This window comes from Poromitra crassiceps (assembly GCF_964638095.1).
Source record: "Poromitra crassiceps genome assembly, chromosome: 25".
Taxonomy (NCBI): Eukaryota; Metazoa; Chordata; class Actinopteri; order Beryciformes; family Melamphaidae; genus Poromitra; species Poromitra crassiceps.
Genome location: NC_139649.1, coordinates 11,258,616 through 11,285,971, shown reverse-complemented (window position 1 = coordinate 11,285,971; position 27,356 = coordinate 11,258,616). Strand labels below are relative to the sequence as shown.

Here is a 27,356-nt window from a genome sequence, read left to right as displayed (position 1 = left end):
TGACGTCCATCTTTTAACTTCATTTGAAGGATTCTATGCTCCTCTATGAGAAAAATCTATGACCCTTGTTCTGATGAAAACCTTTTAAAACCATTGGACAAACCCAAAAATACATGACAGTCAAGCTAAAAAGAAATGCTTAAACATTGATATTTTGGAGACGCATGGTTTTCCCAACAGTGACATGCTCTGATGAAGGTCTTGCCGACCGAAAGCTCACCATAATAAATGTGAAATCTGTACAGATTCAAGTGTGCGGAAATCCCTTTTATATTTGTTTCCCAACAGTGACAAAATGGTCCTGCAATTGCCATTTATAATCTTGAAAGGATAGTTCATTTATTTATTTGACAATTGTTTAGAAAGAAGCCCTCCTCACAGATGCGCACTGTAAATATGACATTCTTCCCTCTGTGTAGATGGCTCGCCGTCTGTATGTAAGTAACGGTGACGCTCCCCCACGTTTGGTTTCCCAACCCTTGGGTGTGTTCCTTATCGACAGACTCTGATTGTTAAGGAGTAGCTGATCCTCACTGTGTGGGTTTTCACTTTTTCATAGCTTAGTCAGCACACAGACTCTGTTGTTCCCAGATCTGTGGGTGGGTGTGTTGCACAAGGTCTTGCTGGGACGTGGTGCAGATGATGCACTGATGCAACATGGTCATTCTAGTTGTTAGTTTGGAAGACCTTGGTTTACTGGTGTCCTGTAGCAGCCCACTACTTTCCCAAGTCCGTCATGACCGCCTCCATAGATTTTCAAACTGTATTTTGAAATTTGTGGTTTCATCACCCTAGACCCTGTTTCTTTTATGGGTGTCGTGTTTTAAGTTAGAAATCCCAGATTTTTATGTAACCCTTTGCACATTCTGAGGATTCTGTTTGATGAAGTTTTGCAATACTTGATGACGTCACAACCCTCTGTCTCTCATAACAGGCCGCCATTCTTGGAAAGATAACGGAGGTATTTATTGTACTGTAGGGCTGCGGCCAGCTGATAGAATTCTTTGATCATGGTGTAGAGATGAATCTGTAACCGCTGTTAAAACACTGGTCTGATATGCTTTGTTCTAACTCAATATGCTCGTAAACAATTGGTTTCCACTCTATGTGTAATAGTACCCTTGAAAAGTCTGTGTCACATTGGTGTATGTCGGTTCAAGAGCTAGTCAGGGAGTTTTAAGGTGCTTCCTCACTGGAGACCTGGTTCCGTTTCCGAGCGCACTTGTCCACCAAACCCCAGGTCCGGTTCGTGTAATGAGTGTGAACGTTGCCTTTTGTGCCCGGGCGCGGAACAGCAAACCGTGACAGGGTCCGCTTGAAAAGGTAGCGCGGGGAAATGCTTGGGCGTGCCCGGACACGGAACGCTTGCGAATGTAAATGCCAACCGTACCAAACCTCGTAGTAGACAACACACGGGGCGAGGACTCCAGGCGTAGTTGATGATGCAAGTGTTCCATTCCCGAGCATGGTACAAAAAATTAATGTGATATTGAATATGAAAGCTGACCACTGGGGGAGAGGGGAGGGGGGGGGGGGGGGCAATCGTACTCGGCATGGAACAAAAGCAATCGTTCCCATTGAGAAAGCACCCTGATACAGTAGTCACCTTGCAGGTTTAATTCTTATTCACGTTTATCTCTTCTATTCTTTATGTGTCTTCTTTTCCTTCTCTCACCCTCTCTGATCATGTCACTCTCTCTTCTCTTCTCTCTCTCTCTGTCTTGTAGACCCGCCAGCCGGTGTTTGTCCAGCTGCTGCAGGGCGTGTTCAGGGTTTACCACTGTAACTGGCTCAACCCTCTTCAGAAGGCCTCGGTGGAGGCCTGCATCAAAGTCCTGTCAGACGTGGGTAAGATATCACAGCAACACTGCCCACCTCCTTCCTGGAAGAAGCTTCAGCTTTCAGGGCTGTCTTCACATTAGGACATTGTGGCACATATTCAGATTGCATAATCGAAACATTTACATCCTTCCTTCCGCCCAGCTAAGAGCAGAGCCATTGCCATCCCAGTGGACCTGGACAGTCAGGTGAACAACCTGTTTGTCAAGTCCAATAATGTTGTGCAGAAGAGCATCCTGAGCTGGAGGCTGTCGGCCAAGAACACGTCCAAACGCGACTGCGGCATGACCACCTCCAAGGACTACCGCAACATCATAGAGAGGCTACAGGTCAGGCTCGAGTTTGTTACAATTCACATACAATTATGGCAATGGCAATAGTGTAGAAGTTGGGGCCTTTAAAGTTTCAAAGTGAAATCTAGAGCTTTAATAATGGCGCCGCCGTCAGGCCAATTAATCAACGCCAGAACACAGTGTCAAAATGTATCATCCCTCCAAAGTCTGTCAAAATTTGAGTCGTTTCTGAGATACTGTAACTTGTTTGAGTTTAATTTTTTTTCACTTTAATTATATCAATCAATCAGTCAATCAATCAATAAATATCACTCTCATTAAGCCAATCAGTGTTACTTTTTCTGCCAAAATCGGACAGATGCAGCGTGAACAAGACAAATAATGAGCTGATGCTGTGAGTTCATGGTTTTGGTCAAAAATACTGTAGAAATGACCAGTCACTTCCTGGCAAAACAACTTGTTGTTATTAATGGCTCTTACCAGCTGCATACGCCTGACTTTCTTGTAACCCATGACTCAGTGTTCACTGGAAGTCTGGCCATTCTTTGACCTGGCTGGTTGGCTTCAACTATTATCGCTTCTTACACAGGAAATGGTTTGCTTTGGTTGAATGGTGAATAATCTTCTTGAGAAATAAATCCTTCCAATTAAAAGACCGGCCTCGTTCAATAATGCTCTTTAGGATTCTGAGAGTCGGTTACGAACACGTTAATGTCCACAATGTGGAAATCTGTTCCATATTAACCAATCCATTCCCAGAAAGGAGGAGAATGTGATTCCTAAACCTGTCATCCTCACCAGTCCTTGTTTATCTGGCATTGATTTAGAGTGGCTTTATCTAAATGCATACTTCTACACTATAGTGTCCTCTTCAACCCCTCAGCAGATAGCCCACACAATTCTAAAATCAACACCAGCAGTGATGCAACTTTTCTGATTTGCATATTTCCACACTGTGGATCACCAGGGAGTGCATAGAGAAGTGCGAACCTCGTGCCCTCAGCTCATAGACACCTTACACATGTTTTGTTTTGTTTGATAAATATAATAATATATGTCCAAAGTATATATACAGTATATATATATATATATATATTAGGGCTGTCAAACGATTAATTTTCTTAATCGATTAACTATAGTTAATCACGATTAATCACATCTTTGTATCGCATGTTTAAAATGCCATTATTTTGCAATTCAAAACATTTTTAATTCGATATTAATAATTCTTACCAGTGTGTCGTGATTGGGAATCAAATGAATGCAAATAAATGTACTTTCTGATCTTGAATTTTAGATTTATTTTCAATTCAATTGAAATGCAATGTAGACAGGAGGTAACAATTTCTACAAAATATATCTTGAACAGAAAATAAATGCACAATTGTAAACAGTGCAGTACACGCTCCAGAACTGATACTTCCGGTGGCGGCGGTGTAGAGCAGTCGAAACCCAAAATGACACAGCTGAAGAAGGCTGTGTCTGAGCTCAAAACTTTGGCACTTCCATGTGAATAATGGTAGGTACAGTTTTATTGTGATTGATAACGTGTATATCGCGTGAAGCCATTGGAGCCGACCTCCCAGTGGCTGTTTTGAAACTGTAATAATAATAAACGGAGATGGCTGATAAACTTTAGCATTTTAAATATCATGTAATACCTGAGGTAAAAAAGGGGGGAGGGGGGCAAAGAGGGAATTGGGCTTAATCTGATGAAGACTCATTCGAGCTGTACTGCCTTGGTCAGTTTGAACTTTTCAGGTTACCAATGTAAAATAAAGGCCTTTAACTTTTCAAACAGCACCTGTTGATTGCTTTCTGCCATGGACATTTCTGAGAATCCGAGAATTGCTCCCAAACTGTTGGTCCTCTAGAGAAAATAGCGTTTCCCCCCCCTCTGTCTTAGCTGTGGCTGTGTCTCTCTGTGCTCTGCAGGACATCGTGTCGGCCCTGGAAGACCGTCTGAGGCCGTTGGTCCAAGCTGAGCACTCCGTGCTGGTGGACGTCCTGCATCGTCCAGAGCTGCTCTTCAACGAGAACACAGAGGCTCGCAAGAAGTGCGAGAGCGGAGGATTCATATCAAAGTATGTTTGAACCACACACCTCAGCTTCAAGTAGTCTTCCTTCTCCCTAAGATTAAACAATCAACACCGATATTGTTCATGTGTATATCAATAAGATGTCTTAGATGTCATTCTGAGTTTGTTTTAGATTTGAGAAATAATCACTGCCTTGACCAAATAAATCTTTGGGACTTTTTTTAAGCTTCTTTTCTTTTTTGCTTTAACTGAATGGCAGATTTGTCCAAATATCAGCTTTGTGGCAGCTTATGCACAGAAGCTGCGGGCTTATTCCCTCTACTGCGCTAGCAGAGTACAGTAAAGTGAGCAGGATGTACCCGGAAGTCGTACAAGTGACCCAGGTCGTCACTCTCACATGTGCTGCATGCACATAGGCGCACATGCTAAATCTGTATTGTCCCTGATAGGTTGCCTCACGTTGGATTACATGAGAGGCGGCTAGTGGACACTTGCAGCCGTCGTTGTTGTGGGGATTAGTCTACCACTCAAGGCTGCGCTACAGGCAGGGGATTAGCTTGTTGAATGGCACGTGGACCTGCATCAGCTCTCTCTCTCTCTGTTAGGACACTGACGCAGTGACGCACAGCACCACAGACTCAGTAGGCTCCTTAGGGAGCTCTCTGATGGGCTGTCCTGATCAATTAGGACAGCACGTTTCCCAGACTCCTCGACCTTCATTGAGGGACGCTTAGGTGTATTTGGATCCTTATGCCTCAGTAGTGCATGCTCTCCAATGCACTAATTGACCTCTGTATACCTTGTGTAAAATAAAATTGGTTGAAAAGGTTTCTATTTTACAATATTGGCTCTTGGCATCACAGTGTTGAATGGTTATATTAAGGCAAGCTTATTTCTCAAACAGCACAAACATCTGAAGCAGAGATGGGATATTATCATTATGTTCTGAACACTACTTGTATTGTTGGGATTTGCACGGTCTGCAGAGGTAAAAAAAAAAAAAAAAAAAGCAGTGGATGAGCAGTGACTGTATTGCAATTAAGTTTTATTAAAGAAAAGGAATAGAAGCCCAGTAGGAATGTTTTAGACCAGGCCATTATCAAGTCTTTCCAAGTCTATCACCACATTTAAATATACTATGTCTGGGGCTAGAGGAGAAGCATTGAACTGTAGGATGAAAATGTGATAATAGCATGAGAGGTGTGATCACTGGTAGGTAGTGTGTTAGGAGAGTCACTGTCTTCCTGTACTCCATTATATCTACTGACGCTTCTCTCTCTTCCCCGACCAGACTGATCAAACACACCAAGCAGTTACTGGAGGAGAACGAGGAGCGTCTGTGTATCAAAGTACTGCAGACCCTGAGGGAGATGATGACCAAAGACCGGGGCTATGGGGAGAAGGTACCTCCTCTGTTCCTGTTTCACACCATCTACCCATTAGCCTGGGTAAACCCAGCCTCCACGTGACCTCCGTGTACTATCAGTCACGCTACAGACATAGTCTGTGACGTCACGTTGAAGGCTGGGGTCACCCAGGCTCTCTACCCATACTCTTCCCCAAGAGTTGACACCGTGTGATGACATGTCAGCAGACAGTTGTCCTGTCTGCTGACAAACTTGGCAAGTTTAGTGTAAGACTGAGGGGGTCAAAGAGGTCAAAATGATATAAGAGACTGAGCTCCCCTTTATCACCCCTGGAACCCATTTGGCACACTAAAGGAAAGGTGCTTGTGTTATTTAGTCTGTCATTTAAAGTTACTGTGTACTGTAAGTAGAGATGAAATGCTATTAAAGTTTCATATCACGATTATAGTGACGAAAATTATCACGATTGTCGGTATATCGTGGTATTGTTAAAATGTGCTGGGAAAAAAAAAGAGTACTGATAAGTTTTTATATTGAAAACTCAGACCCAAAAAGTACTGATACACTCACTGAAATCATTTCACCAAGGCTACGCGTCTGCATCTGGGAGACTGTTGCTTACTTTGGTTCACGATGGACAGTATTTACCGTGTTTTTCAAAGTGCTGCAATCACAGTAATCACGGTAACATGTTTTTTAATCATAATTAAAGTTTGAAACGGTAATACTAACCGTACTAACCAAATTTCTATCACGGTTTATCATTAAACCGGTAATCGTTTCATCCCTAACTTTAAGTTTCTAAATGCTGTGTTGCGTTGTGTTGTGTCTTGTTTTATTATTGGCAAATGTTGGCACATATTTAAAGGATGGCTTTACCGGTAATCAACCCACTTTGTATCATATATAATCTCAGTAATATGCACATGTGCAGTGTTTTGCCTTCTCTCTCTGTTTACCTCACGGAGAAAATGCTCACTGCTGCTGTCTGCAGAAACTCCGCCCCCACCAGCTGCAAGTCATTAAGGCTCGTTAAGGCTCTCATACTTAAAAAATAAAAATAACAAATAACAGCCGCCCTCGGAGCAGATTCTGCCTCTCCAGCAGAACTTCCGCAGCTCCGTTCTGACGCGTTGTGACGTAAAACGCGTCAGAACGGAGCACTTTGGCAGAGGAGGAAATGGGAGATCTCTGTGAGGAAAACACAGAGAGAGGTAAACATTGTGTGCTTATATTACCCAGATTATTAATGATACAAAGTGGGTTGATTACTGGGAAAAGCCATCCTTTAAGATTCTTAGATTCCCTCATTGCTTTCCACCTAAAATACAGAATGTCCTGAATCCAAATCATCCAGGTAATGGACATCAACCGGGACTATTAACAACACAAGCATGCTGCAGCTTCCTCACTAATATAGACCATATTACACACAATCCAACGTCCTCTTGTACTCATCTCAAATGAATAGATCCAACTCTTATCAGCTTGTTTTCTGACCTGCGTCTTAAAGCCTCAATCCACAAACACAATGGCAGCTAATCGCAATCAGCTGTTTGAAATGCTGTCAGTGTCAACCCGCTATTGGCTTTCTTTATCTTTTAATTGGCAACATTTTTCTCTTTCAAATTGGTAGACGGAGCTTTTGAGCTCCCTGTGACTTTTACTATGTATGCTTTAAAAGGTTTGTTTGCTAGTCTTGTGGAAGTTGAAAGAACACAATCCAAATACACCTGAAATGCATTTCAATCATGAGAGGCCAGTTGGTAGGATTTAACAAACTTTATTATTTAGCAATGCATATAGCAAAAAAAACAAAACAAAAATGCCTTGGGGCTTTAACATGCTGTCATTTCACTGTTTTCACTAACTTGACGCGGTGTGTGTGTGTGTGTGTGTGTGTGTGTGTCTGTGTGTGTGTGTGTGTACATTTCTGACAAGCCGAGCTGTATGTCACTAATCTAGCTCTACTAACTCTCTACTCCCTATACCTTTTCTCTTCCAGCTGATTGCCTTTGATGATGAAATGGATGTGGCTGAGGTTGATCCCTTTCCTTATTACTCTCTTATATTACCATTGATTCCTGTCTTGCACTCATAGTGTAGATGTTGTGCCTGTGTTCTGCACCTAGATCTTCACTCATAGTGTAGATGTGCCTGTGTTCTGCACGTAGATCTTCTCAGCATCACATTCTCTGTTGTGACATGTGTCAGCAGCTTGATCCATCCTTCTCTCTGTAGCGTGCCTTTCACAACTCCTCCTCTTCTCCATGTCAAAGTGCACTTTACCTCTAGCGTGTCTCGCTCTCGTTATCTTTCACTAAGATGCAATGTGTCTGTCTTTCCTGGCTTTCTTTGCTCGTGTACTTTAAACACACATATATTGGACCGGCACTGTTTTAGTAAAGGAACTAGTTAGTTATTGGAGATTAGAAGAACCCTGTCCTAACTTTAAATTGAGTATATTTAGTATACTAAAGAATTCAGGCAAAGCAAAACAGGATTATTGCACTTAACCACTACAAAGTCTTACCAGATTGGAGGTTTACTTTTTGTGACTCCCTTTTTTTTGTTGTGACCGTTTGTATCAAAACAGTTGTACCGCTCGTAAAAGTCGCTTTGCTCAACACATAATTGCACTTTACTTCCTTTTAGCCAGTGACATACTGGCATACCGATCTGAACATGGCGGCTTAGTCATATTCCTCTGGGGTGTGTTGGCTTGTATCTGGAAACAGGCCCTGGATATGTCAGTTAGGGGAAGCTTGGGAGAGTGAGGGGGGGATGTGGGCGTAGCGAGGGGGTGAGGGGGGGATTGTGGGCTAGCGAGGGGGGGGGTGTGGGCGTAGCGAGGGGGTGAGGGGGGGATTGTGGGGTAGCGAGGGGGGGGGGTGTGGGCGTAGCGAGGGGGTGAGGGGGGGATGGTGGGGTAGCGAGGGGGGGTGTGTGGGCGTGGTGAGGGGGGGATTGTGGGGTAGCGAGGGGGGGTGTGGGCGTAGCGAGGGGGTGAGGGGGGGATGGTGGGGTAGCGAGGGGGGGTGTGTGGGCGTGGTGAGGGGGGGATTGTGGGGTAGCGAGGGGGGGTGTGGGCGTAGCGAGGGGGTGAGGGGGGGATGGTGGGGTAGCGAGGGGGGTGTGTGGGCGTAGCGAGGGGGTGAGGGGGGGATGGTGGGGTAGCGAGGGGGGGATGTGGGCGTAGCGAGGGGGTGAGGGGGGGATTGTGGGGGGGGCGTGGGATAGTTTATATGTTGCACAGCTCCCTTTTGATGGATGGTGGTCAGGGAGGGTATTCTTCTCCTGAGCCCTTTGCAAAGCAGGTGTGAGTGTATATATAGCTGGAGCGACTCCATATATGCAGCACTAGAAACTGAATATGGCCCTCCAGACCACAGGGGCTGGATTGTGTGTGGTGGTGTACATACCGTCCATGTGGCAGTGACCTGTGGCCCAGAGGAAGTGGAGAAAACACATGTCCCCTCTCCGGTGTGTGATTGTGATGAGTGGCCCTCTCAGGGAATAGGGGCAACAGGTTGCTGTGTGGGCGGGACTAAAGAGGCATCACATTTTGACTGATGAGAAATTCCGCACGACACCTGTCCCACTCAAATCTGTTTACTGTACAGTCGCTGTACAGTATAATACTTATTATTCATTCCCTCCTCGATCATTGTCAGCACCAGTGAAATTATAGAATGTGATTTTTCATGCCCACCACCCCCCCACCCCCCCCAGTTTAATTCTATTTTCAGCGTGGATATGGTCATTTGTGTTGCATTTAAGTTTTTACAAAGTTTTAGTTTCAGTATTTTTGGTGAGGGTGGGGTTTTAATGGTATAATGTTAGAAGTTCAAAAGGTAGTGCACAATACAAACACATATTCACATACATTTGTTCGTTCAGGTATGATTTTTTATTTTCATTTTAGATCACGACAATGTTTTTATGCCTCCGCCGCAATAGCCGTGGCCAGAGGCATTATGTTTTCGGGTTGTCCGTCCGTATGTCCGATGCTCGTTAACGTAAAATCTTAGGAATACCCTGGCGGGATTGCTTAAAATTTGGCTCCAATGTCCTCTTGGACTCAAGGATGAACTGATTCGATTTTAGTGGTCAAAGTTCAAGGTCACTGTGACCTCACGACCGCCCGTTCCATGCTCGTTAACACGATATCTCAGGAACGCCTTGATGGAATTTCTTTAAATTTGGCTCACACATCCACTTGGAGTCAAGGATGAACTGATTAGATTTTGGTGGTCAAAGGTCAAACATTCAAGGTCACTGTGTGACCTCACGTCCGTCCATTTAGCCTCGTTTAGCCGGAACTACTGGGAGGAAGCACGTGGTTAGAGCAAAACCAAGAGCTAAATGAATATTTTATTAAATATACCGATATATATATATATTATCATTGTTATGAATACGTGAGCCAACAGCAAAACAACAGCGGAGAGTGACGATCAGGCAGACATTACAATACTGTATCTGAATCAAGAGTGTGGTGAGTGTGAGGGAAGTAGACAGTGATATTGGTTAGGGAAATAGAGAAACTGTCCAGAAGGGTCTTTCCACAGGAAAGGAATCGACACGCTCCGAGGCGCTCTCTCTCTCTCTCTTTCTCTCTCTCTCTCTATCTCTCTCTCTCTCTCTCTCTCTCTCTCTCTATCTCTCTCTCCCTCTCTCATTCCCTTCCTCCTTAAATGCCGCATCTCCGAGTCGTGGAAATCCCCGGCTTCCACAAAAACACGACTGTTCTCAAGAGACGAGCGCTTTATTGTTTCACCCCTGCTCCTCCCTAATGTAGTATCTGAAGAATGTACACATAGTCCCTCACACCCCCACCAGTACATGCTGTCTCTCTTCCTCTCTGCGTCTCACTCACTCACTCACACCCACCCCTAACAGATGGCTGGCAGCACGTGTGGGTAGTGTCTGCTCTGCTGGAGGGCAGGCCAAAGCCCCCCAACTTCCCCTCAGCAGCAGCAGCTACTGAAGCCCTGCCTTGATAGCAGTTATGTAACCCCTGAGCATTTAGCCCCGCTGCTCCCATCTGACCTACCGCTACAGGAGAGCCCCCCCTACATGTCTCTAGGAGTGGATGCAGCTGTCAGTTTATACTGCCGTTAGATTGAGCCCCACCGTGCCTCTCACCCCGTCACCCATTTGGGTGGGTTTTTATGTGCAGCCGCGCACGTCCAGGCAGTGTGATGTGATGGAGAGGAATGGCAATCCGCCTATTAGCTAGAGGTTATTTCATTCTTCCAGAAATAGAACTTGGGTAAAAGTAAAATCGACACCGCCCCGTGAAGTTTGGATCGCATCATCCGGCGTGTGCGCCTCCACGTGCCGTCCCTCGTGTGCCTGTGTCCCCTCGTTTGAGAGACGGGGACGGACGACGGGGTCAGACGGACATGATGTAATCGGGTTTGCCGAGACAATGAGGCCATTTACACCTGGCGTTAACATGTGTTTTCTGTGATCAGATTGTGTTTTATCACTTGAAAGTACAGGTGTAAACACCCCCAAAACGCATTGAAGAAGGATTGCAATCTGATCGGCCAAACCACCTCCGGAGGTGGTCAGGGATGCATTGTGTACACATTGAACACAAGTGTAAATGCAATGGGTCCTCTCAATCTGGATACAGCAACTTTATGCGGATTGAGAGGACAACCATTTCTGCAATCTGATTGCAATCTGATGGCAGAAAACGCATGTTAACGCCAGGTGTAAATGGCCTCAATATGGTGATGGGTTTTGTGCCTGGGTTATGTACTGTAAGGGAGATGATTTCTACAGTATATGCAGGACTCAGGAGTACGTGTGTGTGTGAATGCGTTCTTCTGTGAATCCGACACGCTCTGTGTGGTGGGTGCCAGTGTGGGTGCCTCTCCTCATTGTCCTGACCCACCACTACTACTACTGCCACCACCACCACCTGCCTCAGTACATTCACTGGACTTGTACTCACTCTCTTTCACATGATTTTCTTAATTCTGTATTGCTTTCATCTGTTCCTTCCTTCTCCTACTTGTCTTTTCTTTGTTTCTTTTTAAAAATATGTGATGTTTCACGGGGGTGTTCGTTTTGTCGCTTTCCCCCCATCTCACTTTCTTTACCGTGCTGCTTTCTTCTCTGGTTTTCTCTCACTTTGCCAGTCTGCCGCTCATGCAGCACTGCTGCCACTCCCATCAGTGGCTCAGCCAAACGGCCTCAGTCGGTCTCTCTGCTTGTCCTCGTCTATCCCCTTGCTTGCCCGCTCCTGTCCTCCTGTGTGGGTGAGGTGAGGAGACTCCGGGCCGTCTTTTCCGTGGCGGCCTACAGGGGGAGCTGCAGACGTTCCCCAGCAGCATCACGCAGCAGCAGCACTGTCCCAGTTTCCCTACCTCAATAATGCTGCACGATTCTTGGTCTCCCGCCAGCTCTCAGGCAGCGGTTACATAAGAACCCAACGATCTTCTCTCTCGTGTGTGTGTGTTTTTTTTCTCCCCCCTGGAATTTCAGACTCCGCTGATGCGTGACCTTCAGTGGTAATTGCCAATAAAAGTGCAGCCGAGATGTATTTTGCAGGAAACACTGGCAGTGCCGTGCCTTCTGGGCAGAGAGCAGACCCGGGGAGGGTTGGGCGGTTGTCGTTGGGGAGGCGGGTGTGCAGCGCGCTTAACCCAACACAACACCTGTTAACCGTTTGAGGTCTGCTGCCGTCGCAGGGCCGAGTGCCAAGTTCTCATTCTCAGAGGAGAGCTATACGAACCGTCTCTCTCCCTGAAGACTCCCATTTCTTTTGATGAGCTCATACACGTTTTCCTCTATCTGTTCCCTGCTGAGATGGGATGAGATGAGAGGGGATGAGGTTGGTCAGGGCAGGGATGATAGAATACTGTGTGTGAGGGTTGGGGGTGGCACTGTGGCGGGGAGGTGTTTGTACGCCAGGTTATGTAATTCTAAGCTGACGGAAGGAGTGACTACTGCTGCTGGCAGCCCAAGACAGGTGCAACATTCCACAAAGGAATATGAGCATTTTTCTACCACTGGTCATGATGGTAAATAAATGGAGTGTATAAATGCCTTTATACTCATATTTAAATTCCTGGCGTTGCCACTGTGGAGGTTTTCTCAGGCACAGGGACAAGTGGAACTGATGTTGGCAGTCACAGCCAAGTTCCAGCTGTCCAGCTGATAGAAAAGCACAGGCTGTTTACAGCAGTTAACATAGCGAATTAGGTCAGATTGTGCACATTTTAATTTGAATTAGAAGACTTTAGAGGAGGTGTCACGGGTGAGAGAGTTTTCAACGGACTGCAAACTGTTATTTGCCACACACCTTTTCTGTGGAAATCAGTGTGTTGACGTGAACATGGGCTCGATAAGAGGGAAATTCCTGTCCAGTTGCACAATTAATCAGCCTAAACCACCATGACTGGCTTACTGAGGGAGACATATCCCCACAGTAGTTTTATCCCCTCAACACTTTATAATTTTATAAATTTTGCATTTTGTTCTTATTTTTTCCTTTTTAAGCATGAACTGTACAGGCGTATATATATAGCAGACCTGCCAACAATGACTACTGCAGACCACTAAGCTTTTTGTCCTGCATCCAACTCTGCAACTGTTATATCAAGCTTATTTCCATTTTGGAGTCAAAGTTCATCATGTCCACAAATATTGATTTGACTGTCTGACGGCAGTCAAATTATATCAGTTATTTAACTGAACTGTATTCCCCTTTAAAGGTGCTACATGTACCATTTTAACATTAACAAATCAATATGACATTATTATTATTATTAAGACATTAATATAATTACAAACAAGACAATCAATCACAAGATGAACAGCCTGTACTGTTCTGTGTACAGAGTTTGATGAATTACTTTGCAGCTCAAAACAGGAACCATTTTAGTTTCCAATTAATACACGAGCTTATTCCAGTTCCACTATTCTAACGTCATGTTTGCTTACCTGGTTAGAATGTGTATTGGGTTTATCAAGAATGTTATCACCTCTAATTCTTCCTTTTGCGCCTGAAAACTCTGAGCAATGGCAGAGAGGAGTACCGGGGTCAAGTAACAACATCCTCTTTGCAACAGGAAGCAAGAGGTTTTACGGGAAATGTGGTCTTAATTCTGCAAAACATAAAATTCTACACATATCACTTTCGAATAGCTAAGTACGTCTTCGGCAACTAGGCATATATGGTGTAGGCTCTACACCTACCTATTCCCTACACTGTAGAGAATAGGTACAGTAGACTTTATTTTTTGTACACACACCCACGTCGGTCGGGCGGAAGGGAACTGGTGGGAATAGCGTGATCCTCCCACGTGCTACATCCTACCAGTGAAGCTCCCCGCTGTCAGGTGTATGTATGTATGTATGTGTATGTATCGGATGAAGCATGTGTGTGTGTCTACGGCTCTCCCCAGATCGGCAGAGGGGGTGGGGCAACGACCAGGGCAGCAGGGAGAATTGGCCGAGTACAATTGGGGAGAAAATGGGGGGGGGGGAATCAGAAATAATAATAATAATAAAACGAATCTACACCACATTACAACCACTTGACCAAAAAGCATAGCTACTACCCTACTGCTAGTAGGTTAATGGTGCTTGTCATCCATAATGTGACACATGGCTGCACCGTAGCTCTGCACATGGACACTAAAGGTCCGTACACATAAAGGGCAATGCGAATATACGGCACGAAATTGCGATGCGAGTTTTGACCCACCTGTCAATCACAGCTACAGATGTGTACACGTCGGAAGCGAATTTCTGAAAAATCGACCGTGGTTCGAAAAAATAAACACCGCAATAACGCTCAGCAAACTTCGCCGTTGGTATGCACGGTTGCATTGACTGATAAACGTTTGGAAAATATTATTGACGTGCGAATTAATCGCTCGAAACAAACGCTCCCGATGTGCAAGGACCTTTTGACACACCAAAGTAAAGCCAAAGTTCATATATACTGTACTACTGTAAGCCAGCTATCATCCGCAGGATATCAGATAGCAGGGTGTTTTGTTGTCCACTTTCTCTCTGACCTGGCTTATCATGCACCTTTATGATGTGCAGTCGTCCACATGACTGATAGATGCACAGAGAGAGGATGGCCAGGCAGGCACTGCTGCATCAGTAACTACTAGAAGTCTGCAGTATTTCATTAGCTACTGCAGAGCGAGTGTGCAGGGAGAGGACGCTGAACTTTGTCCTGAAAGCAGCGACAACCTGACTAATTTGACATCTTCGAAACCTTGACACTAACGACAACCTTTTATTTTCCAATCAGCTGGCACCTCCGCCTGAGCCTGACGTCCCACTCGAGGTGTGTTCCAAGAAGACCCATACTGGCACATCAGTATGGGTCACTGCTGATCACAGATCAATCATGCGTCAAATCTAACCTACTAGCTCCATTCCATTACACTCTGTGCTCTGTCTTACACATCTCTCGCTTATCTAGATCAAAGGCAAGAGTCAAGAGAGTATTTCCTCTCTGGTGGGTCTACTCACCAACCATACCAACCACGTTTCCATTTGCGGAACTGATGCTATGGATTAGTGGCCCATGTTCTTGTCCTGCCTCCCACTCATCCATTCACCAGTCCTCCCCCTCTCTCTCTCTCTCTCCCTCCCTCCACTTATTGTTCTGTCCACCCCCTCTGTTTTTGAGTGAAGTCCAGTTTTCTGACCTTCTGTGTGTGTGTGTCTGTGGGGGGGGGGGGGGAGGGGTTGGGGTCATGGGTGAGGTTCTTTCCATGCCACAGTAGAACATGAGTGCTTATAGTGTGTCAGTGGTTCACGGCTCCATTATGTAACCTGGACAGGTTTTTTTCCCCATCCCCATTCCTCTCATCCATGGCTTGAGTTTCTCCCCCTCTAGCAGCCTGTCCTCCTCTTATATAATAATTAGCATGGTTTCTTTAGCCACTCTGTAAAGTGCTTTGGGAGTCAAGTCACCATTATGCCAAAGTGTAACCTGTGTTTGAAACTACCCAAAAATGTCAAGAGTGGCCAGCAGAGTGTTCAGACTTTTTTATATTCTCATTTTGAAGTTGAGGAACAAATGTTGAAACGTAATGATGAATGGGTTTGAAATAAGCTCTTTTTATTTATTTATCGTCAATTAACCACTTTTAGGTTATTTTTTGATGTGTTATAATTGACACAAACGTTTTCCGCTGCATGGAGCCTCGCATGACTTCAACCCTACCCCACGTCTACCTTGACACACAACCACTTCCCAGTCTGTTAACTGCATGATGCGAGCTGCCCCCAATCTCCCCTGCATGCTAGTAAAGTGACTAATTTGCACTGTATTAACACCCTATTTTCTTTTCTACTTTTGTTTTTCAAATTTCCTTTCCAACTTATTTCATTTTGATTTGTTTCTTTTACTCTTTATTTTGTTGCTTTCTGCTAACTCACCTCACGTTTAAGGAGCTTGATCCCAACCAGCCGCAGAAGCAACTGGAGGATCAAAGGAGGGTAGGTACTGAGCAGTCTGAGGCCCAATCCAAATGTCTGGACTTCACCGCGCTTGCAGGCCCATTCAGTCCACAACGGGCCTCAAGTGAACTTTCTGCACACTGCCAGAGAGAATAAAAATTATATATATATATATTATGACTTAATATTTTACTTTATTAAAACATTGCTTGAATCATGTAGGCCAGAAATAATATTCAACCACATCATGACACAGAAATACAGTATGTAGAAGTACAGGCTATAGAGGTAAGCAAAATGCATGTTTTTATCGTAGACTCTAGGCCTGCCTATCAGCCTCTTATTTATCGCCTTACAGTTGCAGACCTGACGTGATGACATTGAACACGTCACGGTACAGTACATATAAAGTTTAAACTGAAGTCTGCGATGGCTCAGTTCACGAGTCCAGAGGGAGGACGTTTGGATTGGGCCTGAGTTTGGCCTGGCCCAGTGCAGGCCCGGCCCGCTACCTTCTTGATTGACAGCTGGCTGTGCTGGTGCGCTCACAGTCACACACTGCTTCCACAGCATGGCTGCTTCACTGACAGCATGCCTCTCTTTACTGACAGGCCACTGGTGAGGCTATCGATGTGTAGCACGTGAGCTAGTTCACCAGATGCTCATCAAGTGTCGGTGTTGACGGGTGTTTTTGACGGCACATGATGTGTCTGGCCCAGGTGGACCCTGAGGGGTAGCATTGATTTACAGCAGGCCAATACGGGGGCAGCCATGGGTCCAGTGAGTGTCAGCATGTGTGGAGATGGAAGGAGTCGGGCTGTCTTTGAACAGGCCTATTCAGCAGTGCCTGAGGTCAGAGGTCGAAGGTGAAATAAGAAGATGGCACGTGTTGTTTTGACTAAGCGTACTCACTCGGTCTAAGGAAGAGAACCTTATTATTAGGTTTCAAGGCTACTGAAGAGCAAAGGTGAAAGTTCACAATGGATCATGCAAACTATTTCAGTAGCGCTGATAAGCAGAATAACATGTATTTTTTACTAGTTTTGTATATTATTTATTTTCTTTGCTCCTAGAATTATATACAGCAATACCTTCAGTGCAGTCATATCTTTGGATTCTCTTAGGCAGGCCTAAAGGACATCTGAGCTGTTAGAGGAAATTCTTGTAACCACGTTGGCTCAATAACATTGATATTGGGTTCCAGTGTCATGATAACTGTATTGGGACTTCATCTCCTTAACATCCACTATCTTTGATAGGGAGAAGCCCTCCGATCGATTTTGGTCAATCGATACTATGGGAACTTCAAACCTGGCGTGAGGAGAGATAGTCTCACGACTTTCAGCCCTGCTCCGGTCCCTTCTGCAGCACAGGGGAAAGCTCCTACAGGTGTGTGTACCTACAGTATATCTCTGTGTGTTTGTGTGTTTAGGTTTGTAAAGATAAGATGATATCAAACTTGACTGACACTGCAGAAGCAAAACAAAGTAATAGAATAGAGCACAGGAAATTCAATATAAACATACTGTAAATAAAATGTAAGCAAGAATATATCAAATTGTGGCAATATAAACATACTGTATGCAATTAAAAGGTTCAACACATGTTAAATAGAATGCGTGAGTGGGAATTTTGTATTACATAATTATTAGGGTTAGATTTTCTACCACATAGATACTGTAACAGATAACACAATAGAACAACAGTATGATTTAGGGTGCCTTCTCACTGGGGTGCGGAACCGACCACACTTGTCCCCAAATTGACCCCAGCTGCGGTTCGTTTCATGAGTGTGAACGCTTGTGAACACTTGCGAATGTGAACGTCAACCATACCGAACCACATAGACAACACACAGGCGAGGATACACTCCAGGCATAGTTGATGCCGCAAGTGTACTCTCCAAGTGTCCCGTTCCGTTTTCCGAGCACGGAATAAATGTTGTAATGTGAAAGCTGGCCAGCGGGGGAGAGGGGAGGGCGGGCAATCGTACTCTAGCTATATGTAGTATGAAATTGGTGAAACATCAATATGTGTGCACTGTGGAGTGTGAAATGTATGGAACGATTATAAAAGTATCTATATATGCTGTATAATTGGAGGGATATAGGAATCCGAGGAAAGCAGATTTGTGAATTTAGAGCAATATACATGATGTGCAAATGTGCATGTGTAGGCATGCATTGGTAAAAAAGAAAAGTGTTATCTCCGTCTGTCTTTGCTCAGTCCTGACTGACATTCACAAATACTCTGGATTGTTGACAACTGACATTTATAACTGCCATTCCAATGAGTTGCTCCTCCCTGGCTCTAATCACAGATATGACATCATTTCTATCGCTTCTATTCGCTTTTATTCATGGCCTTGTCCTCCGTTAAGCCTTTGGAGCCCGGCTCTGTTGCTGAGCATACAGGGCTCTCTTCCTCAGGCTAACGTAGGCCGTGTTGTTGCCAGGCGACCAGAGAGCCCTGCTCCATCCAGACTGGGATGGGTTGTTGATGCACCGGCTCACCCAGCCAGAGATGGCTCCGATGGGGGCTGTTATCTCACCGCTGCCTGCTTTCATGAGTGGCTGTTAGGAGCCAGCAGCAGCAGCAGTAGGAGGTTACATACATCCAAAGGATTAGAGATGTATACTATGCAGTGTTGTATTGTTGTTCATCTGGCTGAATGGAGAGGAATGTGTACCTGTGGTTCCTCTGTATCCCAGGTTCCTGCATCACATCTTCTGCAACTTCTTGTCGTAACATAATACAATAATTGCAAACCAGTTCTGGGCTCTTTACTGAAAAAAAGTTATTTGTTTTCCATGATTCATTAGTTTAAAAGTGCTACTTATAATTCTTTCAGAATTCCTTACACTATTTACTTTTCCATTTACACCACCAACAAATTACGACTTCATCCTCTCTTACCTTCAGCTTACCTTCAGGAATCTGAAGTGTGATCATTTCTTTTTCAACTTTTTGTATTTTTAAATTTTTGATTGGTAACCGTAAAGTTATTATTGAAATTGAAACATGTATTGTTTACACTGCTGACCAACACCCACACTGCCTGGGTTAAGGGTTTCATTGCCAACCTGTTGCCCCACACACACACACTGAATAGGCATGCAACAAAGGGTCTGTAAGGCACTGGCTAAAAGCATCCACCAAACAGCATAATATATAATATGATGGAAAAAGCCAAACTCCTAAATTATGCATTTAATAATTAAATATGATAACCCGATTGCCGGCCAGCCCAAATGTTTTCTCTCATGCAGAGGATGAATGCACAAGTACCGAGGCAGATGACGATCATTTCTTAACTTCCCTCCCTGCTCTGTGGCCAGTTGTCAGCTCTGGGGTCGGAGGTCGAGGGGACCTGAGCCTGGCAGAGGTCCAGTGCCACCTGGATAAGGAAGGGGCCTCCGATCTGGTCATCGACCTTATCATGGAGGCTACCAGCGACCGGATCTTCCAGGAGAGCATCCACTTGGCCATCGCCCTGCTGGAGGGTGGGAACACCGTCATTCAGGTAAGGTGGGGCCAGTGGGTTCAAGAGCACACCGTGCACAAGAGGGTGGAGGGAAATGAGCTCACATGTCTAGCCTGCAGCAAATGAATGGAACTAGTAAAAGCACTCCCCTTTAGAAAGGCACGAGCAGCATCTCAACAAGCAGCTTCAAAGCTTTGATGACGTGGAAATTGAGATGTTGCCGCGCAGAAACAACCAGGAGGAGTTTGAACTCACTGGCATTTTCAGTTGCATCCCAGAAAAAGTGAATGTGAGTTTGGGCCATGGAGGGAGAGCAGGAGGAGGGGAGGTCGTCAGAGAGGAAGAGGAACAGTAGTCAGCTGGGAGAGGTCCAAGCTCCGCAGCCCCAGCACGTCATCTCCTCCACCAAAGCCAGCCAGGGGTGTTGCTACGGCAACGTAGCAACTCTTTGCTAACCTCACAGCAAGGTTGAGAGGGGAGGGGGCTGCTCTGTTTGCAGGGCTACTGCATTATCCCAGCCTTGGCAGGGCTGTGTGTGTGTGTGTGTGTGTGTGTGTGTGTGTGTGTGTGTGTGTGTGTGTGTGTGTGTGTGTGTGTGCGTGTGTGCGCATCTTTGTGCTTGTGTGTTTGCATGTGTGTGTATGCTATGCTGCGTATTGGTTATTGATTGTTATCTGTGTACTTTGGTTTGTGGGGTCTGTGTATGTATGTGTGCTCTTGCGTAAACAGGCCCGTTGCATAATAGCGATCCTATTTGCATACCTGACAAGACCTGACTTCCCAGAGTGTACACACACAAAGGCACTCACATGACTGGTGTTACATAAGAGGCTGCCTACCTCCATCGCTGCCTGCCTGCCTGCATGGCCCGGGTGCAGGAGGCCCAGAGCGCCGGCCGGGCCTCCCAACATTCCAACCGGGGCTCGTCGTAACTGGGTTATGCTTTGCTGGTGGTGGAAAGGGGGCAATAAAAGGCACTCAGCCCACCCTGTGGGGCCTCAGGAGAAACCCTATGTATTTCAGTAGCCTTCTGGGGCTACGTGCTGCAGAGCAGCCACTCACTCCCTAGTGGCTCGGCCTGCAGCCCCCCTTATGACAGATCACCCCATCTGACTCTCAGTGACATAGCTGTTGTTTGAGTGATGTGCTCATTGATCTTCTGAGGTCAGGGCAGCGTGCCGTGAAGAAGCCCCAGTGGCCACTGCTGAAAGTAGCCAGTGGCATGCGTTTCTACTGGGTGTGTGTTTTTGTTTGTTTTACAGGTACGTTTCTGCTCACCCCAGACTATTGTTCATATCTGCAAAGTCATCTGTGTTTTTTGGGCTTGCCGAGCCCAGGCAAACGTCTTTTTTTCCCTCTCTCTCTTAAGTAGAGTGTGAGTAGTCAGCTTTGGAATTATTGCTACAGTGATTGTGCTATATTGGAAATTATAAACGGCTCTCTCAAATCAAGCAATCCGATTGGCTCACAGCTGTGGTCTATTTAGCATAGACTAGTGTCCTCTAGAGAGAGAGTGGCGTCAGCGGAGGACCAAAATGCAAGAATCATTAGCCAATGAACAGCCAGGAATGGGTCTCGCGCTACTTTTGCATGCTAAAATAAAGCCGATAATGTACAATTTGATTCATTTCAAGGGATGAAAAACCCTTTCAAAGTACAACACTGTCTATTTTGATGCACTCGACAGTGCTGCTTTTTTTACTGAAGAGTTCCACTTTCTACTTCCTGGAAAAAAACTGGTCCATTGGAGTGAATGGAGATGTCGGAACTCTTCTATTATACGGCTCTGGCATAGACCACACTAAATATACCACAGAGCCACTCACTGCCCTGAACACTGTGTGAACTTTATTCAGCCTTTATTCACCCCGCTCTCATTATGGGAGATTTGATAGGAAGGTGAGCTGTTTGCACCAAACACTGATTTAAGTGTTTGAATATAATAATAATAATAATAATAATAATAATAATAATAATAATAATAATAATAATAATAATAATAATAATAATAATTTATATATTGCCATACTTGGTAACCGTTTTATAAAAGCAATAGATCACTTCGGACCGTGATATATGCTTATTATACCACACCTAAGGGTGTTTTCGCCCGACGTCGTAGCACGACCCTTAGGTGTGGTATAATAATCATATACCACGGCCTGTCGTGATCTATTGCTTAAATAACACTTGAGCTATTTCCCTCCCTGACTTTCTTTGTAGCACTAAGTAATTCAATTAGAGGATTTACAGTAAGTGACCGAGGTTTTACCTCTGACTCGTAAAACAATGCAGTATTCCCCTTTTGGATTTGAAGGTAGATTATGCTGGTAGAGACTGAGAGAACATCAAAGGTACAGTAAAGCTGCCTGCTACTGAACCTGATGGGCAAGCCACTTAATTATTGGCTTAAAACAAGGAGGAGGCACAATTATAAAGGAGTTGCTTGTTTCAGAATTTCACTTGAGTGTTGTTTTTCTCCTCCTCTCGCACAAGTGAGCTTTGTTGAAGGATCATGTATGGTCCAGAGTGAATTTACAACATATCAGCAGATGCATCACATTTCCCTGTCTTGCATAACGACGGGCCGCCTGCCCCCCTTTTAGGACAGAAGGGTTCTTGTTGTCCAAATGAAAAGCAGGACAAAAACATGCCCGCACATTTCTCCAAGCACTTTGTTTGTTTGTTTTCGAGGTAATCCACGGTCGTAGCCTAGCCAACAACAAATTTTCTGGGAAAGAGTAAGTAAGGGAGGGAGAGCGAGGGATTTCGATGGCTTCGGAATGAGTACATCCAGGGCCCGGAGCTCTGTGCTGGCTGCGTAGCATGAGCTGGACGTTTCAGCCCCGAGGCAAAGGCTATAGTGTGATGTGTGATGGTGAAAACAAAAAGAAATGGGTCAGCTCGCAGTCCTACCTGCCTTATTCAGGCCCGTTCCCTACATGATACATAAGAGTAAGGCCTTGGCCACACTGATCCGTCAGAAAATGGACAGAACAGATAGACGGATAGATTTATGTCCGTTGTACAAGTAACCTACTTGTACAGCAGGTGGCGGTAAGCACCTTGAAGGTGTCAGCGACCCGCCTATAAACCGAGAGAAGAAGAAAGCTGGCGTCAGCTAGCTGTTAGCTCTGTGTGCTACGTTACTTATGTGGCAATAAAATGCCACCGAATGACCAGATTAGATGGTGAAATCAGACGGTGACACTGACTATCACGTTGTACACCAGCGGGATGGTGTACACAGCATTAATTATAGCCTCCTTCACCGCCTCGGCCGCCATCTTCTTTGAAAAGTTGAAACAAATCTCGGAACGCCTCCTCTCGAGACGTCGACTCTGATTGGCTAAACGGACAGTGACTATCCGACCATCCGATACGTCCATCCAGAAAAAGTTCATCCCTCTTCAACTTTCTGTCCATCAAAACGTATGGAAATTTTCTGGATACGTACCCTTCTGAGTACTCCACGGACAGTCGGACAGCTGTCATTGAAAATGAATGGAGGTGAACAGAGAAATGAACGCACACGGACAGACACCACGGATCAGTGTGGCCAAGGCCTAATGCTGAACAGGCCACCGTTGCTTCCCTCCCCAGGGATGTTTATCTGCTCGCCATACTGAAATAGGGACTTTTCCATGTCACCGCATGCTGCAATATGAGGCGAAGAACAGGAAAGATTTGTGAACCAATTTACGGAATCATCTGGCCATTTCTTGTTTATCCCTTTTTGCTTAATCCACATAATTGCCTTCGTTGAGTTGTCAGTCACGCCCTTCGCAGCCACAAACAACATTTCTCCATTTGCACACTCTTTAGGAATAGGCACGAGGAAAACAGGCAAGTCTTTTGATTGCTGATCATTCTTCTCCCTGGGTTTGCTGCAGGCCAGCAGCCCAGCCAGGTCAGAGTCAGGTGAGGATGTTCAGTTAGAGACGTTGCTGCCTGCCTGCCCTGCCTGGACTGTACTGTCTGGAAGGCTTTCAGGCCTGTCTGATGATGCCCACGCTGTTGTTGGCCACTACAGCCTGGGAGTGGGCAGAGACTGCTGCGCACCACCACAGTCACGCCACACTACTCTGCCTAGCCTGGAAAAGTGTCACAACAGCAGACTGCAGCTCAGCTTTGCTGCTCACACATTTATTGAATAAAATTGCACTTTATTGTCCATTTCCATAGAACTTAGTATGCAAAACAGTGACAGTCATACAATTAAAGAACATACAGTAAATGTGTTATATAGACTAAATATAGATATTAAAACTGATATTAGGTTATGTCTCAACATCAAATAATGATATACTGGACAATAACATAACAATGCTATAATAGCATTGTGTGATTTCTTTTTGTATGCCTCCCCCGGCGATAGCCGTGGTCCGGAGGCATTATCTTTTCAGGTTGTCCGTCCGTCGTCCATTGTTCATTAACGCGATATCTCAGGAACAGGCTTGACGGAATTTCTTCAAATTTGGCTCAAACGTCCACTTGTACTCAAGGATGAACTGATTAGATTTTAGTGGTCAAGGTTAAAGGTCACTGACCTCACGACCACCCGTTTCATGCTCGTTAACGCGATATCTCAGGAAGGTCATAGAGAGTCAGGGTTCAAGGGGTGCGTAGACGGAGCGGCTAGTGGGATGTGGGTGGTTGGGGGGGGGGGGGTCAAGAAAGGAGTGCAGGGATGGGGTAAAGGGGCTGTAGCTACTAGCTAGGGATAGGAAGGTTGTAGAGAGCCGTGATCCAATGGGTGGGTTGGGGGAATGGCTATTGCTATCCATTGGTGGGAGGGGATGTGATCAGTAAGGGGGCGGGGCTAGGGTTAATTGGCTGTAGCTAGTGTCCTCTAGAGAGAGAGTGGCGTCAGCGGAGGACCAAAATGCGAGACTCATTAGCCAATGAACAGCCAGGAATGGGTCTCGCGCTACTTTTGCATGCTAAAATAAAGCTGATAATGTACAATTTGATTCAAGGGACGAAAAACCCTTTCAGAGTACAACACAAACTGTCTATTTTCCTGCAACTCGACAGTGCTGCTTAATCCAGGACCTTACTTCCTGGAACTCTGGAGAGTAAAAAACTGGTTCATTGGAGTGAATGGAGATGTCGGGACTCTTCTATCTATACGGCTCTGGCTGTAGCTAGGGATAGGAAGGTCATAGAGAGTCGGGGTTCGAGGTGTGGGTAGGGGGATGTGGGTGGTGGGAAGGGCTGTGGTGAGGGAAGGGGGTGGGGCTAGGGGAAAGGGGCCATAGCTAGGGATTAGGGGTGGGAATCGCTGAGTAGCTCACGATACGATATCGTCACGATACTTGGCCCTCGATAACGATATATCACGATACTGCGATACTGCGATACTGCGATATATTGGAAGACGATACATCACGATACCTGTGTAACAAGTGAAAAAAATACCTCTGAAGGCAAAAAATCATGTATTATGCATTTATTAGCAGAATTGACATGAACTCTCTGAGTTCACTCACTCACTCATACCATTTTCGATACCACGGAGGAAAAGTTACACATTAAGTCTTTTTATTATTACTATTAAAACAAGAAAACCTATATAACCTACCTACCTACCTATATAATTTCTAAAAGTAGATATTAATGATCAAACATTTCCATTCATGTAGCCTACAGTAGTTATGTTTTTGTTTCAACTACAAACATAAATAAAGTCAACTTGAAACTATGTTTCAACTACCACACACAGCATAATATTTTAGCCTGTTTATTAAAAAAAAAAAAAAAAAAAAAAAAAAAAAAATAATAATAATAATAATAATAAACATATCGATACTTGGCGCCAGTGTATCGATAACGTATCGCGGGTGGAAATATCGCGATAACGTGGGTATCGATATTTTGTCCCACCCCTACTAGGGATATGAAGGTTGTAGGTCGATAAGCCGTGTTGTTGAGGTACCCCCAAACATTGCATAAAGTGCCATAAGGCTGAATGGCCACACCACTGCACCGTGGGCTTCAAGGTATTTGTGTTCGTGTAAGTCTGGAGAGACATGGATGTAGACTGCAACTTGACTGGTTGGCAGAGGCACAACCGTGATGCAGTTATTTCTAGTTTGGTTCCTTTGGACAATGGACACTCATCGATTTAGCCATATACTGTAAATATTACCAACTCACAGACACTTAACAATTTTGACATATTTTGCAACTCTCATAACATTGCATAACTCAAGATACAGGTCTGTTTTACTAACTATTATACATTAACCCTCCATAGCCTCAAAATGTGTTTATACTGTCCGTCAATTTGAGAATCATGTTTCACTTAAAAACAAAACAAACAAAAACAAAACAAAAAAAACAATGTCAGTTGTAGTGTGTGGTGGTGACTGTGTTTGAAGAGGGCCTAACATAATGCCATTACAGATTTGGACTTAGAAGAGGAAGAATCCTGTAATGATTAATATAGCAGAGACCTTGGTCACACTGTGCACCTGTCACTACTCACTACCTATGCGACGGCACGTTAATCTGTCAGACATTAGCTACTGACCCACATAACTTGACCGAAATAGCCTTGTCTGTGTGGATCTTCACGGACCAGATGATGTATGTGTTGCATGACAAACGCAAACACACCCTGGATTGTTGTTTAGCATAACTCAGAGAGCCATGTAGATAGAAGAGTCGCGACATCTCCATTCACTCCAATGGACCAGGCTTTTACTCTCAAGAGTTCCAGGAAGTAAGGTCCTGGATTAAGCAGCACTGTCGAGTTGCAGCAAAATGGACAGTTTGTGTTGTACTCTGAAAGTTATTTTTTTTTCTTGAATCAAATTGTACATTATCAGCTTTATTTTAGCATGCAAAAGTAGCGCGAGACCCATTCCTGGCTGTTCATTGGCTAATGAGTCTCGCATTTTGGTCCTCCACTGACGCCACTCTCTCTCTAGAGGACACTAGCATAACTGATGGAGAAACAGCAACAAGTGCCACCACTCTTGTCACATACAGTACTGTATGCACTATGCAGGCACATAGCATAAATATCTTCAAATAAAAACAGTCCTGCATACTCATCTATACAGTCCACGCGCGCGCACACACACACACACACACACACACACACACACACACACACACACACACACACACACACACACACACACACACACACTCTCTGCCAGACTATCCATGGAGGCTAGTAAGCTTATTCCAAAACCAAGCCCTTAGGGAGAGTGTGTTTGTGTGTGTTATGTAAGAGACTGTCCCGGCAGCAGCAGCACGTATCTAGCCAGCACTCTCCCCGTGCGTGACCTCTGACCCTAAACTGTCACGACAGAGGCAAACAGGTGCCACCGCTCTTACTCAATAGGCACGCTGGCGCACGCCGTTGCCAACGCCCACTTCCAAGTACTGTATGATTTACCCCCGACCACCACTAGTGTCATGTCACTTCTCAGCCACCTCTTGGAAAGCTTTTAAAAGCCTGCGCTGCAAAATGAGATTCCAGCCATCAGTGTCAACATTCCCATTCTCTTTCTAATATAACAGCACAGAGGGGACAGGGGGCGGGGGGGATCTGTACTGGCACCAAAGCTATCCGCTTACGGCCCCTCTGGAAGTTGACTTCCATCTTGGTCTAGCCAGTGTCGTTTTTCAGCCAGATCATCATATACAGTACATACTGTATTTATTTTTGTTGCTGTTAAAAGTCAGTTATTGGATAAGCACTTCAAGACATTTGCTTTTCTCGTCTGCAGACTCTCCAGAAGAACATGCGCTCACGTGTATTTCACTTCCACTCGGAGATCCTATCTGTCTCATCTGTCTGTCGTCGCTTGAAAGAGCCGATCTCCGTGGTTACCAGCTGGGTGGTGGCACAGTACGCCACACAAGCCCT

The 27,356-nt window shown here is 45.1% G+C and overlaps 1 protein-coding gene across 1 annotated transcript in view; it reads left to right on the top strand.

Moving 5' to 3' along the window:
- Positions 1–27,356, top strand: part of LOC310798313 (inositol 1,4,5-trisphosphate-gated calcium channel ITPR1-like) — a 122,128-nt gene that overhangs the window by 45,376 nt on the left and 49,396 nt on the right. Inside the window, exons 36-41 of the mRNA XM_083660823.1 lie at positions 1,728–1,848; positions 1,984–2,168; positions 4,068–4,216; positions 5,463–5,574; positions 17,247–17,376; positions 19,326–19,510. Of these exons, the coding sequence (XP_083516949.1) occupies positions 1,728–1,848; positions 1,984–2,168; positions 4,068–4,216; positions 5,463–5,574; positions 17,247–17,376; positions 19,326–19,510 (882 nt within the window). The remainder of the gene's footprint in view (positions 1–1,727; positions 1,849–1,983; positions 2,169–4,067; positions 4,217–5,462; positions 5,575–17,246; positions 17,377–19,325; positions 19,511–27,356) is intronic.